A 20,683-nucleotide genomic window follows, 5' to 3' on the forward strand; every position below is an offset into this window, starting at 1 on the left:
TGGCGGAGGAGGGCATGCTCTGGGACCCCAGCCGGCTGCCCGGACGGGGGACAGTTGGGAGGGGTGGAAATAAACTGCGGCCTGTACCCTTGGGAAACGGTGCTGAGGACCCATTGGTCCGATGTTATACGGGCCCATTGCAGTCGGAAGGCCGATAAACAGTTAAAAAAGGGCAACTTTATCAACTGGGCGGGGGTACACTGGCAACAGGCCCAGTGACTCCCCTCAATGAGTCAAAAACGCCGCTTTCCCAGCCATCTGGCCTTCGAGGTCGCAGGCCATGGGGCCAAACGGGATTGACGTTAGGACCGACGCCTTTGTTCCCTCTGCCACTTAGGCAGGGGTTCGTATCTGCCCCAAGCCAGAGGAGCAGAGGTTTGAGGCCTGGGCTTGTCCTTAGGGGGCAGGATGTAGAGGCCTAGGGTCTGAAGTATGGTGTGGGAGTCCTTCATCCCTTGCAGACGGGTGTCTGCCTGTTCTGCAGATAGGGCCTTGCCATCAAACGGCAGGTCCTGCATTATAGATTGGGACTTGATCGACAACCCTGAGAGCAAGAGCCACAACGCCCGTCGCATGGAGACTGTGGAAGCCATTGTACGAGCGGCCGTGTCCGCTGCATCCGAAGACACCTGGAGAGCTGCTTTGGCCGTGGTCGCACCCTCGTCAATCAGAGCCCGAAACTCCTTTCCATCCTTGTCTCGAAGAAGAGGCTCAAACTTGGAGAGGGAACCCCAGAGATTAAACTCATACCGGCTCACCAGTGTCTGGTGGTTGGCCACTCTGAGCTGGAAACTCATGGATGAATAAACCTTTTCCCCAAAGGTATCCAAACTATGAGCGGCCTTGTCTTTTAGTGTGGGCGCGGGCTGGCCATTCCACTCACGGTGGTGGACCGACTCTATCACCAAGGAGTTAGGAGCTGGGTGAGTGTATAGGTACTCGTGACCCTTTGTGGAGAGGAAGTACTTCCTCTCGGCCTTTTTGGAAATTGGCCCAACTGAGGCCAGGGTCTGCCAGAGGCGATGCTGGCTACTCCCTGATGGAATGGGAGCACCACATGCCCCGGTACTGAGGAGGCAAGGACATTAAAAAGGTTATCAGAGAGCTCCTCCATCTCCTCGGCCCGGAGCTCAAGATTTGCTGCCACCGTCCTAAGCAGCTCCTGGTGTGCCTTGAAGTCCTCTTGGGAAGAGGGAGACGGCACCGCAACTGAATCACCCTGCGCCGAAGAAGTGGATGGTGCAGTGCCTTCAGCAACCGACGGCATCATGGGCTTGACTTCCGGGTCTGGTGCCGGGGGTTCAGCGCCCATGGTCTGATCCTGCTGCTGGGAAGGCGACGCAGAGCAGCCCTGAGAGATTCCCGCCACAGAGCGAGGTCTTGGCTGTGCAGGAGTCTGAGAGATACATCGGGCACCGGCAGGGCTGGTTGCTCATGCAGTACGGTTCGGGGAGAGACGGCTGCGTGCCGACACCAAAGTCCTAGAGGAATGCACGGTGCCGTAGGAACAACTGGAGTGGTCTCTATCATGACGGCTCCTGCCCCGAGACTTCGACCTAGAGGAAGTCGAGAGGTAAATGTGCAAAGAGGTGTCTCAGGATTCCCTGCGGCGCCTGTGACCACGGCGCCTTGGTGCCGGGGGCTCTCGGGACACACTCCAAGCATAGCCTCTGTGATGGCAGGCGCTTGGGTATGAGCGTCAATGCCGATAGCGGCGAGACCTGTTTCTCTCGGACTGGCTGGAGGAGGAATGGCGCCGTCTCTTGTCATCTCCTCGACAGCATCCGAGACCAGAGGAGTGGGATCCGCTCACTGAAGAGCCGGGACGCGGAGTCGACATGCATTGTGGGGCTATACTCGGCACCTCGACCCAGGAAGGTACCTCGACCTCCAACATCTCTGGGGAGGGCTGATGGGCACCCAAGGGCAGCTTCCCATGGGACCAGGGGCCCGACTGAGGCGGCGCACCTGGCACCGGAAGCACCAGGATATCATGCGCGGCCTGAGCTGCCTCTGGCGTCGAAGGCATGCGTACTTCGGGTGAGACTCGCACGGACGTGACTGGACTACTCCGCTCAGCGTGAGTCTGAGGTCTATGTCCCGATGGGAATCGTGGGCTGCCCAACTCGGGTCTGGCCTCACCCCTTTCCTTCTCTCGGTGCCGCTGAGTCTTCCCTTGTTTAGCAGGGGAGAGGTGCCGGCTCATCAACAGCGCCTCGCTGCGCACCGAGGACATGGTACCAGGCGCGGAATCAGGACAGTGCACCGGAGTTGCTTCATTGCGCGCCGAAGACGAGGTGCCGGGGGCGGGGTTGGCTCGACTCACTGGTGCCGGCTCGACTCGTCGGTGCCGGGGCCAATGCTGACTCCATGAGGAGAGCTCAGAGTCGGATCTCACACTCCTTCTTTGTATGCAGCTTGAAGGAGCGGCAAATCTTACACTTCTCACTAATGTGAGCCTCGCCCAGACAGCGAAGACAGTGACTGTGTGGATCATTTCTGGGCATGGAGTTGCGACAGGAGTTGCACTACTTGAAATCTGGGCCATGGGGCATGTCCCGAGCCAGGCATTCACGAGAGAAAGTTCAGCAAAGAAGTTTTCAGGGAAACTGGATACCACTAAGGCTATAACGCTGCAGCCAAGCCTGGAGCAAGTTCCGACTACCTTCACTGGCGACAAGAAGGAACTGAGAGTGGGGAGAGCACGCAGCCCTCTTTATAGTGCGATATGTCGGCGCCACTCCAGGGGTCGCAGCGAGGCTCCCCCACTATGGATACTGCTAAGGGAAAAACTTCCAGCACCAGTGCACGTGGCAAGCATGCACACCTAGAGTGGAATACACATGAGCAATCACTCGAAGAAGAACAGGCGTTTGCATGGCACTGTTGTAGCCGGCGTTGCAAGATGTTTACATGCCAGATGCGCTAAAGATTGATATGTCGCTTGATGCTTCAAGCACCATTCCAGAGGACACGCATCCATGCTGATGACAGGTTCTCTTCGATAATGATCCAAAGCATTGCAGACCAACGCATATTCATTTTCATCATTTGGTTCAGATGCTACCAGTAGAAGGTCAATTTTCTTTTTTGGTGGTTTGGGTTCTGTTGTTTCTGCATCAGTGTTGCTCTTTTAAGACTTCTGAAAGCATGCTCCATACCTCATTCTTCTCAGATTTTGGAAGTCACTTCAGATTCTTAAATCTTAGGTTGAATGCTGTAGCTATCTTTAAAAATTTCACATGGGTTTCTTCTTTGCATTTTGTCAAATTTGCAGTGAAACTGTTCTTAAAAAGAACAACATGTGCTGGGTCATCATCCAATATTGCTATAACATGAAATATATTGGTAGAATGCGGGTAAAACAGAGCAGGAGACAAATAATTCTTCCCCAAAGAGTTCAGTCACAAATGTAATTAATGCATTATTTTTTAACGGGCATCATCAGCATGGAAGCATGTCCTCTGGAACGATGGCTTAAGCATGAAGAGGCATATAAATCTTTAGTGCATCTGGTACAACGCCAGCTACAACAGTGCCATGTGAACGCCTGTTCTCACTTTGAGGTGACATTATAAATAAGAAGTGGGCAGCATTACCTCCCGTAAATATAAACAAACTAGTTTCTCTTAGTGATTGGCTGAACAAGAATTAGGACTGAGGGGACTTGTAGGCTCTAAAGTTTTTACATGGTTTTGTTTCTGAGCGCAGTTATGTAACAAAAAAAGATTGCACTTTCATGATAAAGAGTTTACACTACAGTGCTTGTCTGAGGTAAATTGAAAAATACTATTTTTTTTTATCATTTTTACAGTGCAAATATTTGTAATAAAAATAAAGTGAGCATTTACATTTCAATTAGTATTCTATTGTTTAACAGTGCGATTAATCACAATTAATTTTTTTAATCGCAATCAATTTTTTGAGCTAATTGTATGAGTTAACTGCGATTAATCAACAACCTTAATAATGAATAAATAATAATAATAATAGACAGTGAATAAGAAACAGTCAATACTCTTGTTCACACATGAATACTCCTTTTTGCACATGATTAAGAATATTTGTATGAACAACAGTTATTCTGCTATCATGCAAACAAAAAACTGTGTGCATGTATGATTAGAGAGTGATCAATCAGAAGCACAGCAAGCTCAAATTTAGCAGCTGTTTCGAATTCAAATAAATTATTTTGGCTTTACAATATTAAACCAGCTGTAGAAAAATAACAAACCCAGAAACATCCCCACACCCCATATATCCAGCAATACCTTCCTTCCCCAAACCATGCACAATCTTCCACCCTGCTTACCATAGGCATTGGGGAATTCTCCAGGACCCGGGCCTGGATAAAATGGGCCTGGCCCTGGTGGCTGAACAGGATACTGCTGTGGAGGCCCAACATAAGGAGGGCCACTATGACGATACTGGGAGAGAAAAATTACAAGAAATTTACAAATAATTGTCATATGATATGGCATTACATACAGAAGCTGTAATTAACCTGGTTTTAAAAAATTCCTAAAAATGAGACTATGAAGCCCTTTTAAACACAGATTCAGAATACTGCCTGTCCCCTGCCCCCCCACCCCGAAAAAAAAAAAGACGACATAATGAAATGCATGCTGTGTCATTTGAGGTAAAAATATGCAGGAAATCAGTGCTGAGGAAGACCATAGTCAACCTGATTCATTCCCCTCATTTCTGTAATGCAGGACTGAAAGAAAGCCAAATGTTTAATAGTAATAGCATAGCTCTTAAATCAATTTAAGAGTTGTTACAGTACTAGGTGTTTTGAGGAATTTAGTTTTCCATCATTTCCTTCAGAGGAAGAGAATAAATTCTAGAACAATAATTTATCTCAAAAATAAAAAGGATACAATTTATGATTAACACCTCTCCACCCTCTGCCTTAATAGATAAATGTATACATTTAAAGAAGAAAAAGGACAGGGGTTATGCTGCTAATTATATCAGCCTTTTCCTCCACCTTTCCTGCAGTCCCAAAAGATCACCTTCTTTTAATCCAGGAGAAATAACTGTAGCTCTTCCAAGTTCATATGTGCTTAGGCAATGTATTACCTGTGGTATACAGTACTGGGGGCCCTGGGGCATTGGATACGGCATTGGCAGATGGTTAACCATCATGATGTGTTGGTTGGTTTGATACACTGCAGTTGGTGTTTGCGCACCAGGACGGATAGAAGGGCTGCTGTTCTGGATGGCAGCTCTAGAAGGCTGTATTTGAGGCCGCTGAAAAAACTAGAAGAGGGAAGCAAAAAAGGAAAACAAAAAAAGGCAAAAGTTATTTTTCCTTGAAAAGAAAATTAATTTGCAATATCAAATAATAGTAGAGAAAACCATATTGTAATTTAAAAAAACAAAACCAAACACACTTTCAGAGGGCTGCCACCTATTCAGAAAATTGCAGGACAGTTTCCATTAGTTTTTTAACAATGGCTATTTACACACAATCCTCAGTTTTACAAGGCACAAAGTGAGAAAGACAGACTAAAAGCAAACAGTTAAGTTTTAAACTATAAAGGTGTAACTATTAATGTGTATCTAGTGAATTATATGCACCAGCTTTCAGATTAAAGGTCAGAAGAAAGGATTCTATGCAAAATGTACTTTATAGGGTGGAGTGGATTGAAAAAGATACCAACTTTATAAGTGATTTGATAAGGCAGTAAAAGATCAAGGAAACTGCATTGAAAAAATTCCAGAAAAGCTAAAATTCAGATTTTTATGGGGGTTGTAGGTCCCCCCCATACTTAGCCTCTTTACTCTACTGAAAATTTGAAGGGCCTACATGTCCTTTTTCAAAAAGGTGACAACCTCTTTCTAAGTTGCACCAAACTTTTCCAGCATACTTGCATAAAGTAACCCATCACACAAGTGTAGCCCACACAGAAGCCCCAGGGAACAAAGCAACCTGGTGATATGTAGCTCATATCTTAACTCTCTTTAAGAGAAGCATCAGCATCCGGGATGTGGAAGCATTCAAGGCACTAGAAGCCCTCACTCCTATTACAGTCTTAATAATCTTGAAACTAAACAGGTAAGATATGCATCATACATTAATACATTCACTAATTTAATAATGAAATATGTGATAAAGAAACACTTATGCCATGCAGAACCAGTAGTTAAAATTACCTGGATGGGTCTGAATCCTCCCTTCAATAACGAAGCAAGAAAGCAACAGGAAACAGAAAGAAAGCCAATGGAACAACTTACAGATCAATATGAAGGGATAGGATATAACATTAGCCCTAATGTAATAGTTTCAATAATCTTTCTATCCTGTTTTCTATATAACAGAGCAGGAAAGATACTGAGCTAGTATCAAGCAATCTTTTCCTGTCAGAATCCCAACCATGTTTCAAGCAGAAGTTTTCTAGAAAGTTTTACACTGAAGAATACAAGTTAAAAAAATTAAAATTTGCAGCAAACAGAATACTGGAGAAAGACTTAATGTGCAGCTTGTTCTTAACTTCAAACATTTTTCTCTTCCTCTCTGCTGCTCCACTGCTGATTGATCTGGTGCATTAAAGCAAGCAGTCAGCCCATGGCAAGCTATACCATGAGTACAGGGAAGAAGAGAGGCAGATAATTATTGGGGAATGGAAGTCTGGGCTAAGCAAGGCTGGCCTGGCACTGGGAAAGGATGGGCCAATATATATGCTTCACTCTTAAGTCCACTGGAGAAGAGAGCAAGGGAGAAGGCTCCTATGATGCACCTGTACTTGGAAACTGTGGTAGTGATAACAAAATAGCCACTTTGGTCATTCTTGAAAATTCTGAGACACTGTGATAGTCCCCGTATTGAATGATTTCTCTCCATAAATGTCAACACTTAATCCCTTTCTCTAAAGGCCAGATAAAATGAATATGAAGATGAAAGCAAAAATGTTATTACTAAGCTGTTAACCAGTGTTTTGTATCAGAAGAAAGCTCAATTGTTTGGGCAAAAAACAAAAATTCCCAAACTTCTGGGTTAGTGGAAACTAGGTGGTTGTCTAGCCCTGGAGGACCAAGTGATCACTATCTGACATAGGAGATGTGGTAAGTTCATGCTGACTGTGGCTAAGATTTGTATGATTTCCAGTATCCAGAGACACCAGAAAGAGTGTGTGAAAACAATTTAGAGATTTGATATTCTTACTGACACAGCATAACAGATATAGGCTTGAAAATGATCTTGCCAGGACTGCAATTATAAATCTCATTTTTCTTCCATCTTTGTGTTTTCCCCTTTTAACCTATGCAATCTCTTGAGCTAGCAAAAATGAGCAAGAACACGCTTGTATGGGGTTCAAGGATGAAGGTTCTTTCTCTGTAGTTCTTCCTCTGGTATCAGAGTCTGACAGCCTCTTGGCTGGCTTGCTGAGATGTAGTTACTTCTAGCTCACCAGTGATCCACAATGGAGCTCCTCATACAGAATCAGTGTCCCTCTGTTTCTATATGTATTCAAGGTGGAAATAGATTGGATGGAGACTCATCTTTGGTCTGGTCTCTCATTATGTCAACTAGCCAGAGTTTCTCCACTGTCCAAATTAGTGTGACAGCTTGCTAGGTCAATATCTACAGTCAATATCACGTGTTCACAGCTGCCATAGAAAAAAAATCAATATTATTTTCAAATTCAAAAAATAAAGACTGTGGTCCTTCAACATTGGAACTGAAGTATGTGAAACCTGCCTCTCTCTCCAACAAGGTCACTCCATTCTTAGGAGGAAACAATTGGCTAGCAAATATGCAATATAGGCCACCAAATTAGTGAAAAAATGTATGGAAATGGAAATTACTGATTTGTGTATGGCTTTTTACCATCAATCAGTGTGTCTACAAGACCATCTGAAGCTGTCTGTAAAGTCACAGGAATGCAATTCTAAAATAATTCTGCTTCTTGAGAAACAAACTGGCTCCTCTTTCTGTTGTCACCAGTGGAATGAAAGTGCACTTAGAACCAAAACAGTGCCTTCCAAAACACATGGCATGCTTAGCAAGCTTGAGGACTTATATTAAACTAGCAAAGAGTCCTGTGGCACCTTATAGACTAACAGACGTATTGGAGCATGAGCTTTCATGGGTGAATACATTTCGTCGGATGCATCGTTAGTATTCACCCACAAAAGCTCATGCTCCAATACGTCTGTTTGTCTATAAGGTGCCACAGGACTTTTTGCTGCTTTTACAGATCCAGACTAACACAACTACTCCTCTAATACTTCTATTAAACTGTTACACAGCTATCTATCCTTGCAGTTCTGGGTACAAAGTGAACCCATAGAGAGGAGATCACTGGGCTTTAAGAAATAATACTGCATGTCATAGTAAAAGTTGCTGAGAGCCAGTTATGATTCTTGGGAGGAGAGCAAAGGCACAATGATTTCATTACTTCTAAAAAGACAGACACTGGGAAATCAACAAATTACACTTCTGTCAACTAATGTGAGAGGAGAATACCACCCATTGTTTAGATAATAGGTTGTCAATCCAGTGGTGAAGAAGAACCAAAACTTTTTTTTTTTTTTTTTGGAGCGGGGGGTCATGCAAATTTGAGTGAGGATTTGCAAACATGAACGCTGGGTCGCAATGCCATACTAACATGTGGGCCAGTGTTAGCAGACCTCCCAAAGAAAGTGAGTATCTAAAAGGGGTTTTGCACAAGAGCAGGGAGAATATCCTTCTCGTTATTGTAAAACAGGATAGGGGAGAATCAAGTTAAAAAAAAAAGTCAATCCAAAAGGAGAAGTCTTTAGCAGAATTTACTTCATTATTTTTAGATACAGAAAACCCTTCCAAATGAAAAAAACCTTAGGCCTTATTTCTAGAAAAAAGAAGAAATCCATCAAAGCATGAGAGTACATCTAATCTATATATAGGTTCAGGCATTCAAAATAAGCCCTAGCTGGCAAAACATTTTATACTCTATCCTCTCCCCTTCCCCTCCAAAGGTAAGCTGACAATATCTAAACCTACTCCTGGAGGGTGGTATTTTGCAACTCTGTTTTTCTAACAATTTAATGTCACAAGTTTATATGCAAACACACATGGCTGAAGCAATGCTAACAATGCCTTCCTTGACAAGGGCAAGGAAATTCAGAATTAAGGTTGAAACTGTCCATAGTTCATTCCCATGTATGCAAGTGTTACCTTGGAGCACGTGCAATTACAGAGTCAGGACCAGCATTTAGGGTAAGGAGTTCCATGATGTGGTTATATTTAGAAATCCTCAACACCAGCAACCTATTCCAGACAACCTCTCCCACAAATCCCTCCCTCTCTTTAAGACTAGGAGTTTGTCTTCACATACAGCATTGCAGCAGCACAGCTGCACCACTGTAGCACTTTAATGAAGATGCTACTGTACTTAAGGAAGAGCTTCTCCAGTCAGTGTAGTTAATCCACTTCTCCAAGAGGCAGTAGCTAAATTGACAAGAGAAACTCTCCCATTGACATAGCGCTGTCTACACCGGGGTTAGGTCTGTATAACTACATCACTCAGGGGTGTGGATTTTTCACACCCCTGATCGATGTAGTTATACCGATATAAGTTTGTAGTGTAAACCTGGCCTAAGAACTCCAAGACCTAACAAAGCTCTAACCACTGTGAACTAAATGCCACAATGTATCTTATACAAAATTAGAAAACTGCTGTGTCTAGGGGCCGGTCTACACTGGGGAGAGGGGTGGGGTCGATGTAAGATACGCAACTTCAGCTATGAGAATAGCTTAGCTGAAGTCGACATATCTTATTTTGACTTACCTCCTGTCCTCACGGCGTGGGATTGACGGCCATGGCTCCCCCATCAACTCTGCTTCTGCCTCTCGCCCTGGTGGAGTTCCAGAGTCGACGGGGAGCGTGGCAAGATGTGATAAGTCGATCCCCGATAGATCGATCACAACCTGCCGATCTGGCGGGTAGTGTGGATGTACCCGAACATGACAAACATTTGTTTCAAACCAACTGTTTTTACTCTAAGGCGTCACTTTCATTACAAAGTGAAAATGAACCTTTAATCACTGCCTCATTGTTAGTTTGGTATTAATTTTCTTCTTTCAATTAAAAACGCTTTTTCTTCAAGCATATGAAAACAAACACACATAACAGCTCCATATACAGGGCACCTGTAAATGAAGAATTCTGGTTTCTTCTGAAAAAATCTGTATTTTGCATCAGAAGTTAAAGATGGAATGAGACCTTTTAGGTGTGTGGCAGGATGGACTAGGTTCGGAGGTCCCCTGCTGGAGGTCTCATGGCCCTGCATCACCTTGCCCCAGAATAAAGCAGAGAGAAGTCCTCCAGACAGCCTAGAGTGGCTGCAGAGGAGCAGTCGATCAGAGGGGCAGATGGAGTGAAGCCTGGGTGAATGGCTGGCTGAAAGAGCAGCAATACCGTGGACAGCTCACTGCAGACAAGACTGAAACCCAGGCTGCTGAAGACGGGGTGCTTGGCTGGCGGGAAGAGCAGCGGGACCAACGGAAGGTCAGTGCGGGCAGGCTGAAGCCCAGGGGGACTGAGCAAAGAACCTGGCCAGGCCAGCAAGGGTAATGAGATGGGTCCCGCTGGTCTGATTGAAGACTGAGCCTAGGGAGGCCTCCTGAAACACCACCAGCTGCGGATACTGAGATGGGCCACGGCTTGGGGTTGAAGAAGGCAGAGCCTCTGGGAAGATGCCTAAGAGCTATGGCCCCATAACAAGGCCGTGATAAGAACTTGGGACTATATACCCCAGAAGGGGGGACAGTGAATATGTCTTGGCCGCAGGGCTGAATCGCTGAAGACCCATTGAGAGAACCATCAGCCCGGTGATGTGCACAAGAGGTGGGTGCCATCCCGATATAAGAACTAAAACTAAAAGCAGGCTCACACTCAACCAACCAAAGGGCAGCACCAGCCCATGAGAGGCGGGTGCTGCCTCATTGAAAAGACTAATTGCAGGTATATTGGCCAGAGCAAAGGGGGCACTCGTGTGAGATGGGTACTGACACTGTTACAAGGTCTCATCTACATTATGCTCTTTAGCACACTGGCCTAGCTGAACACCCCCTTGTCTATGTGTTGGCATATTGCAGTGCACAAGATAAACTCCATGCATTCTAAATTGTCAAGAACTCTGAAAGGAGAGGGGAAGAGCTTGCTTTGCCATATGCAAAAGACATGCTTCTAAATGGAACCACATTTTCATTGAAAAGCTTGTGAAGCACACCTCATATGACTGAAAAATAAAGGAAGTCTCTCTAGCACGAGTACTGCAAACAAGCTACATTTATTTTAAACATAATAAACATTAGCCATTTATCTACATATTTTCAGGTCAATTAAAGGCTAGCAATTGTTACAGATCCATTAGAAGACATGGCCCTGCAAAAGGCTGAAAAAAGTAACAATGGAAACACAAGAACAAAGCAACGAATTGTCAAGATTACAACCAAATCAGACTGGTACGTTAAGGCTGTTTTCTTGTTTTAATTATGCATCTCCATAGCCTTAGACAACTTCTTTGTTATTAATTTTGAGGTAGAAGAGAAAGAGAAGAATTGACTGGCAGGATAACTTTTCCCTGACCCTTAAGAGAGGGTGAGGGAGTGTCTGCACAGGAAAGATGGAAACATTTTCGAAGAATGTTGTTTTCTTAGTGGATGAGAGACGTGCACTTACCACCAGGTACAAGTCAGAGTGTTGACTCTGATCTTTAATCTGGCTTGGGTCTTGGCTGAGATAATTGCACCTTCACCATCTCACCGAGATCAGCTGGGGAACTTGAGTTAAAACTCTCTCTGAAATTAAAGATCTGGGTGCCAGAGACAGTGATTTTGCAGGAGAGGGTCCTTGGCTCTGGAATTTACTTCCCTAACTGGCCTGCAAAAGCCTGAGTGCTGACCTAAAGGGCATGATGTAAGGCTCATTTCTTTTTCCAAACTTTTGCCTGCAGGTGATGGTATGTAGTTTATGAGTGGATGAAAGTCTTCCAGTATTAGCAGTGCTCATCAAATTCTGTATTTTATTTTTTATCTTTCATTATAAAAGAACCCATCACACAGTCTCTGGCTAAATTAAAAGAAATAATAAGAACATATAAACAGGTTCTACTACACCTTGACATTACTTTAAGCACTAGCATCATGGTTGTCCCAGCCATGTTCCTTCACAGCCTCTCTGTCCTTTCAAATATCCACTAATGGAAAAAGAGCTAACAACTGCTCCCATAGTGGAACCAGCAGCATGCGTTTTGGTTCCCAATCTCCATGAAACCTTACTCCACGTATGTGGAGATCACACTCCAATACTATCTCTGTCTTCAAGGATGGGGTAGGAGAAGAGAACATTCCCGCATGGCTCTGTACAGAGAGGTGGGGAGTGAAGAACACCTCCCTCCACTTCCTGCTCCCCTTCCTGGCTCCATGTATAGAGCTAGGAAAGGACATTCCCCACACTCATACACATCCTCCACCTCAGGAAATACATTTGGTAAAAAGAGAGAGAGGAGCAATTGCTTAGCTTTTCAACAAAACCATGGCAGCTATTTTCATTTGACTTTGATTGTTGTTTACTTGAAAAACATTAAAACTGGGCTTCCAGAGGTTATGAAATCACAAGAGCTTCAATTTTGTTTTTTACAGCATCAATAGGCTTCAAATAATTATAATTGACATGTTCATAATATATTTTAAATAAATTCTTTATAAAGTTGCCAGTCACTTCAAGAACATAAGTCATGCTCATCAGAGCATATTAATGATACAATAATTACACTGGTCTACAATTTTTGAGAAGTAGTCTGCGTCAGAGATAAAATGTGATATTTATTATGTATTTTGATGTGCTGAATTCAAATATGACAATTAAAACAACTGATTGGTTACTGTTTCTAAGATATTTAAGTTTTTACATTTTATGTCTATGTATATTGTGTAGATAGTAGAGTTTTAATCATAAATTGTAAACCTAGGTCTTTTCATGTGTTTATGGTTGCTTTACATGATAATATTTCACCTGTCCTGTTTATGTAACACTTTAAAAATCAGCAAAAGAGTTATATAAATAAAATTTATTATGAAACAAAAGGCAAAAAACTATTATGTACATAGTTTAGTCCTATTCAGTGTCTACTCAGCGCTTTTTGGCTTGTCTCTTGTATTCATTCAATGGAGCATCTCTTGTCACTGTCCAGCAATAGTCTGCAAGCATTGATGGGCTCCATTTGCCCTGATAGCCTGCCAGGAGATTCCACTGCTGTAGTCTGGAGCCCAACAGCTCTGCCTTACTCTTGGGTAGTTCCATATCCCTTACGAGGTCATTCAGTTCACCTTGTGTTATGAGGTGTGGTTCAGAGGAGGAGGATGGGAGAAAATGTGGGTCCTGTGACACTGATGGTTCAGGATCAGAAGTTTCATCCTCTTTCTCTTCCTCGTCTGACTCAAGTGAGAATGATTCTGGTGCATCAGGAACCGGCAGTCCTTCTCCGTGGGGTACTGGGCATATAGCTGATGGAATGTTTGGATAATGCACAGTCCACTTTTTCTTCTTTGACACACCTTTCCCAACTGGAGGCACCATGCAGAAGTAACAATTGCTGGTATGATCTGTTGGCTCTCCCCAAATCATTGGCACTGCAAAAGGCATAGATTTCCTCTTCATGTTCAACCACTGGTGAAGATTTGTTGCACAAGTGTTGCAGCATATGTTTGGGGCCCACCTCTTGTCCTGATCTCCAATTTTGCAGCCAAAATAAAGGTGATAGGCTTTCTTAACCATAGTGGTTATACTGCGCTTTTGTGATGCAAAAGTCACTTCACCACAAACATAGCACAAGTTATCTGCACTGTTCACACAAGTACGAGGCATCTCTGCTCACTTTGGCTAAACAGAAATGTGTCCCTGTGCAAAATCAAACACTGACAAATAAGAGAGCACAACACTGTATGATTTCTAGAGCTAATATAGGGCAATTTGTTCAGCAGAGTGATGTAAGCTTCGTTATGATTGCATCATCCATGACTTCTAGGAATACATGATGCAATTCATATCACGTATGACGCAATACCAGCTTCAGATTGCATCATTCATTGTTTTGCCTAAAAAGCAAGTACTGTCCAAACCCACTCAAAGATTTATTCATAGATCCACTCAAAGATGTATTTTAGTCATTTCTGGTTTAAATTGAGATCCCCTTCCTTTATAACTCACTTATCCTCCGCCATTCCAAAGTCAAGGGTCGTATATACTGACCCAATAGCATATCTTGAAAACTAGAGCCAATCAACAATTTTAAGCCTCATTTTTGTTCTCAGTGACCCAGAATTAGTAAAGCTGGACTACATTTATTTCAGAAGCATTTTGGCTGTAGAGCAGTGTTACAGGAAATAGCACTAATGAATACTCTGTATTATATGAGTTCATTCAAAGTGATATGGAATGTGACTCTACCATAATATAATATGCATATTACACAGAAAATTTAAATTTAGGATAAAAACCTGCTCTTCCTAATACTGTGTTAGAAGACAAGAATTCTTTTTTCCGAATGTCAATTATAGCCAAACTTGGTACCCAATATAGTAAATTTCAGTATACCTCTACCCCGATATAACACGAATTTGGATATAACACGGTACAACAGTGCTCCGGGGGGGGGGGTGGCAAGACTGCGCACTCCAGTGGATCACAGCAAGTTCGATATAATGTGGTTTCACCTATAACACGGTAAGATCTTTTGGCTCCCGAGGACAGCGTTATATTGGGGTAAATGTGTATTTGGTAAATGCTTTGCATAAAAAAAATTATCATTCTGGGTTCTCAAAGTAACAACTGCATAACATTTTAATTAACCCAAGAGAGTAAAGACTGTGTAAAGTAGTGATTTGTAACTTTTTTCAGTTCACATGAGAATAATAATTTAAGTTAGCCTGAGGATTTCTAATATGAGAGCACAACATTCTCACTGTCAGTTTTCAGGTTTAGGGTCAGATTCCCTCTCTTATCACCCTTTGGCACTGGCAAAATATAAACCAGCGGTTCTCAAACAGGAGTCTGGGGCCCTCGGGGGGGCCTTTCAGGGGGTCACCAAAATAAACCAAAGAGGGCCCGGTGTTAGTCTTGCTGGGGCCCAGGGCAGAAAGCTGGAGCCCAGGCCACACCACCCACGGCTGAAGCCAAAGCCCAAGCAACTTAGCTTCACGGGGCCCCCTGTGGCATGCGGCACTGGGCAGTTGTCCTTCTTTCTAACCTCTAATGCCAGCCCTGGCTTTTAATCTACTGGATATGCAGAAAAACAGTTCTTATGGCACATGTGGGCCATGGAATTTTTACAGCATGTTGTGGGGTAGGAGGGCTCAGAAAGAAAAAGGTTGAGAACTCCTAATAGAAACTACTCCAGGGACTACACAGGCTTAGAATCAATCTCAGAATTAGCCTGCCTATGCACCAATCCCATTCTTCCCCCTCACACACACAGAACTGTGTCCAACGGATACTGGGAACAGATAAGAATCTAGGCCTTAGAATCACAGAATACCTGGGTTGGAAGGGACCTCAGAAGGTCATCTAGTCCAACCCCCTTCTCAAAGCACGACCAATCCCCAGACAGATTTTTGCACTAGATCTCTAAGTGGCCCGCTCAAGGATTGAACTCATAACCCTGAGTTTAGGAGGCCAAAACTCAAACAACTGAGCTATCTACTGCTTCTAATAAATTCTGGTTTCTGAGAGATAATTCTGTCTATACAACAACTATAACCAAGTCAAGAATCTGGCTGCAGCAAAGTTAAGCTATGTATTGGTTTTGTAAGCATACTAAAGCCTTGGACATTCCCAGGTTGTAACCTGGTTATAGGGTCACAGCTGGGTCCAATGGATAAAACAGTTTTAATCATATTATAATACGATTCCTAACTCGATTATAATTGTAAAGCAACCAAACACTTATTATCTGCTACGCTGTACTGGCATTATACACCGCTAACTGTTAAAGGTCTGCAAATCTCTAGATCCAAATTCTGCATATATAGGGTACACTTGGTTCTCATTGATTTTAGGAGAGAATTTTAGCAGGACACACTAAACACATATTTTTGTCTTTTGGTAAATGATCTAGAAAAGAACTCATGAATGTTCCTCATCTTTGAACTGTGACTTGTTTCCCATAACTCCTTTTATAACCACAGAACTTCAGAGAAGGTCAAGAAAAGGAAATGGTAGGTCTCACAGCAAATTACCAATTCTGTCATGATGCTTATTAGTACACAGTAAAGCGTAGGTGCAAATACACTCACCTTTAATGGTTCTTCCCTCACCATAAGCCTATCCGTACAATCCACAGCAACAAGTGAGCTTAAAACTATGCATAAACAGTAACAAATGATAATTTCTTCCTCACATGTGGTTTTTGTGTGTGAGTGAATGAGTAGGTGCATTAAGTGTCACTATTCTTTAAACTCTTGTTGTCTGCTCTGTTCTAGAAAGCATGTCTTCCTCATGAGACTGTATACACTGGGAACAAACGTATCTATAATAGTTTTCTCATTGTAGCCACTAACAGACTCACCTGATTCCATGAGATAGCATCTCTGCCACCCGCTATCATCTTCAATAAGTAACATAGCTCACTCTTTATATTACACTAGTATTGCTCAGGGTTTGTCTACACTTGAAATGTTACAGCAGCACAGCTGCGCCACTGTAGTACTTCAATGTAGAAGCTCACAACTGCAACAGGAGAGGTTCTCCCATCAGTATAGTTAATAAAGCTCCCTGAGAGGTGGTAGCTAGGTGGATGAAAGAATTCTTCCATCAACCTAAAGCCGTCTACACCAGGGGTTAGGTCGGCTTAACTACATCACTCAGGGTACTATGAGTGCAGTAGCTTGGTCAGTTTAACTTTTGAGTGTAGACCTGACCTCAGACTGACTAGCATGAATGAAATTAGACCAATGTAATGCCTTCCCATGGAGCAAACCTTCCTTGATTAAGCATCTGATTTTGCTCCACTGAAGTTAATGGAACTTCTTCCAGGAACTTCAGTGGCAGCAGTATTAGTCCTCATAAGCATATAGCATGTGACAAAGAAATAATCAAATCTATTAAGAGCTTCTCCCTCATAAAAAAAATTTATATGGAAAAACTGTTTTTTGTTAGGATGAAATAAAACACAATAGAGCTGAAAGATAAAGAGATTTATCAGACACTTTGAGTAGGCCATGCTATACCATTCATTTGTTTGTTATTGGACTGAACTGATCACTTCTGATATTTCAACTAATTTTGCAGTTAGTGTTTCCCATCACTTTCATATACACTACTCAACTTTTAAAATCTTCCTCACCCAAAAAACATAGTTACTACCTTTGAATTCAAGTATCAGAGGGGTAGCCATGTTTGTCTGGATCTGTAAAAGCAGCAAAGAGTCCTTATAGACTAACAGACATATTGGAGCATGAGCTTTTGTGGGTGAATACCCACTTCGTTGGACTGCATCTGACGAAGTGAGTATTCACCCACAAAAGCTCATGCTCCAATACGTCTGTTAGTCTATAACAGAGGTAGGCAACCTTTCAGAAGTGGTATGCCAATCTTAATTTATTCACTCTAATTTAAGGTTTCGCCATGCCAGTAATACATTTTAATGTTTTTAGAAGACCTCTTTCTGTAAGTCTATAATATATAACTAAACTATTCTTGTATGTAAAGTAAATAAGGTTTTTAAAATGTTTAAGAAGCTTCATTTAAAATTAAATTAAAATGCAGATCTCCCCAGACCAGTGGCCAGGACCTGGGCAGTGTGCGTGCCACTGAAAATCAGCTCGCATGCCGCTTTCGGCATGCATGCCATAGGTTGCCTACCCCTGGTCTATAAGGTGCCACAGGACTTTTTGCTGCTTTTACCTTTGAATTAAAACTCAAAGATTTGAAAGACCAGCAGACTAAGAGAATGAGCTACTGATCTTTGCTTTCTCACAATGCAAGTTACACATATGAGCCACATATGTGAGAGGTCATACACTTTTTCATATTTTCTTCCTTGCTTAGGAACTGAATCTATATTACAGCTAAATAGTTCTGTATAAAGTTCAATTTAGCCATCAGGAAAACCACACAGACACCTAGAAATTTAACTTTGCTATATACAGTAATACACATTATAGCAAACAAATGACAAATATCCTTCAAACGCAGTATACCTCAGAGCCCTATAAATTGGCAGCTAATATGCATTGTTAAAAGCCATTAGAATTTAAAAGCTGATATTTTCAAAAGAATTTGGATGTCAAATTCCCATTGAAATCTGTGTGTACTCCCCTTTGAAATCATCTGAAGTTTTGAGCAAGTTTCAGAGATTCCCCCAAATGCAAGAAAATGTGAAAGATACCTGGCAATAGTCTCGCAATTTTTTTTTTAAGCTAAGCAATGTTTTTAATGGGATTGTTAATAGTAAGTGCAGTGAAATTAATTAGGAGGCAAAGCATCACCGGGTATTATGGTTGCTTGTTAGTTGAGGTTATAGCAGGTGCTAACATTTGGAAAGGATCTGGCTCACAAAGCAAGCTTGCATTTTTAAAGTTAGTAGGTGGATAACCTCCAACCTCCCCTTTCCCACAACAGATTAGTTTAGGATGATAATGAAGGGGCAAGGGTACTGTACCTGGTGATGGGCAGGTCGAGGCCCCGCTGCAAACTGAGGAAAGGCGGGAGAAACAAACACAAAAGGAAAGGCACAAAGAGTCAGAAAGCCCACAACAAAAAACGAAATGTCATACTACATGCAAAATAAACCCACAAGAAAAAACACAAAAAGTCAAAGCTCTGCTGAAGGACAGTGACAGACAGGTACTACAATATAACAGGTTAACACCACTCCAGTGATAGTGTGCTGCCCAAGAGCTGGGAGACAGAGAGAGACAACCAAAGCTGCAAGTCATCTTAAAGGCATTCTACTATATGAATACAGATATACTTAATAAGTTAATAAAATATTATGTGTTTTAGACATGGATATCCTTAAAGTAGTTTGACTGACTCAAGTTTCTGGAGAGTGGAGGACACCTCTGCTTACAACACTGCAATTAACAGTCAGGTAAGCACTTCTAGTGTCCTGCACACTACAGGGAGTGCATGCAAATCTCTGTGAGGCAAACAAGAGTAAAACAATAATTTGCACATATATAGTGCATTTCATCTTCAAAGTATTTACAGACATTAGCATATAATCCTACCCCACTATGTGGTGGTAAGTATTGTTATCCCAATTTTACAAATGGGGAAACTGAAGCAAATCGGTTAACCCAAGATTTGTCCAGGAAAACAGAGTATGCCAATGGCACAGCCTGGACAGAACTCAGGAGTTCCTATTTCCCAGTTCTGCGCTCATATCATTAAATCACTTCCCACCTTCTCACATTACAATGGGGAAAAGGATTCAGCATTTAACACACTCAATGAACATTTAGAACATTATCTGGTAAGTAGCTGAGTGTTAAAATAGAAATAAAAATGAATGCAAGGCATGGAAAAATATAAATAAAAATGAAAGGGTATCTCTTAGAAGAAATCAAGGTAAGCATTTAAGCCCTTAATTCTCAGTGTGTTAACTGAACTCCAGTCTTTCCTTGAATGATATCTGGTAATCTATTAATAACAAGTCAAATAATTAAACAGAGTACATTAAATTTGATCCCACATTGAGTTTTTATGCACAGCAGCAAAACAGTGTGTGTGCACTTCTCCTTGTTGCTAGCTGGGCCTGCCAGTAACGTAAGACACATAGGGAAGCAAGCAAAGCAGTACACCTCTGCTAATTCATGGTACTTGTGCAGAGACTGATTTAATACATATTACTTTCTTCTCATGTGCTACCATATGTTCTAAAACGGAAATTTAACAAGGAACAATAAGGGCAGAAAAGTTCACCTATAAGTGAAGTTTGTACATTTTGTATACAAACTACAGGGATAGTTAAAATATTCTAAATAGGTGACAAAGGCTGGTTTCAAGTTACTGAGTTTTTACTTCACTCAAATAGAAAAAGTAATAGACAGATAAATAAATAAATAAAAATAAGCAAATGGGGTAAGGCTGGCTTACAGCCCCATTTCTCTGCTTCTTAATATTCCTACCACCACCAAATATGACAGAAGCAAAACAAGCATTCACCACTGATTGAAATGATTTTCCTTTCCCCTTTAGAAACATTTTTAAAAATTGTGTATATTTAATACTTCTAAGCAGCAGTCTATAAATACTATAGTTTATTCTACAGTGTTTATATATTTCTCCTACCTTCATCTCATCATTACAGTTGGATGCAGAATAATCAAAATCTTCAGGAAGAAGAAATGCACACAGTGTATTTCTACCATGAGTGTATAAAGAATTATCTAGAATACCAATTCACAAATCATATACAACTTTATTTCTTTTCCACCCTAAACTTGTCCCCGTGTGACATTTCCACTAAGCCTCAGATTTTAAAACATAAGAAAATGTCAATTCATTAGACTAAAAATTTAAAATTTCAGCTTTAATAGTTTTGGCAATTTGTCATGTGACATAATAAAGAGACACTTGGTACACCAACTTCTAATCCCTCTCCGAAACCTTTAGGTATATCGGAGGGTGGTGGCTTTATTGATCCTTGCAGTAGTAAATGGAGACTATGATGATTCTAAAGAGATGAT

At 42.1% G+C, this 20,683-nt stretch overlaps 1 protein-coding gene across 3 annotated transcripts in view; it reads right to left on the reverse strand.

Annotated features, from left to right (window-relative positions):
• Window positions 1–20,683, reverse strand: part of EIF4G3 (eukaryotic translation initiation factor 4 gamma 3) — a 513,419-nt gene that overhangs the window by 196,256 nt on the left and 296,480 nt on the right. For all 3 annotated transcript variants that reach the window (XM_030537664.1, XM_030537665.1, XM_030537663.1), the window contains 4 exons: window positions 18,652–18,684; window positions 6,160–6,180; window positions 5,083–5,262; window positions 4,313–4,427 (listed from right to left, as the gene is read on the reverse strand). In XM_030537664.1, the coding sequence (XP_030393524.1) occupies window positions 4,313–4,427; window positions 5,083–5,262; window positions 6,160–6,180; window positions 18,652–18,684 (349 nt within the window). The remainder of the gene's footprint in view (window positions 1–4,312; window positions 4,428–5,082; window positions 5,263–6,159; window positions 6,181–18,651; window positions 18,685–20,683) is intronic.

The sequence above is a fragment of the Gopherus evgoodei genome, chromosome 18 (genome assembly GCF_007399415.2).
Source record: "Gopherus evgoodei ecotype Sinaloan lineage chromosome 18, rGopEvg1_v1.p, whole genome shotgun sequence".
NCBI lineage: Eukaryota > Metazoa > Chordata > Testudines > Testudinidae > Gopherus > Gopherus evgoodei.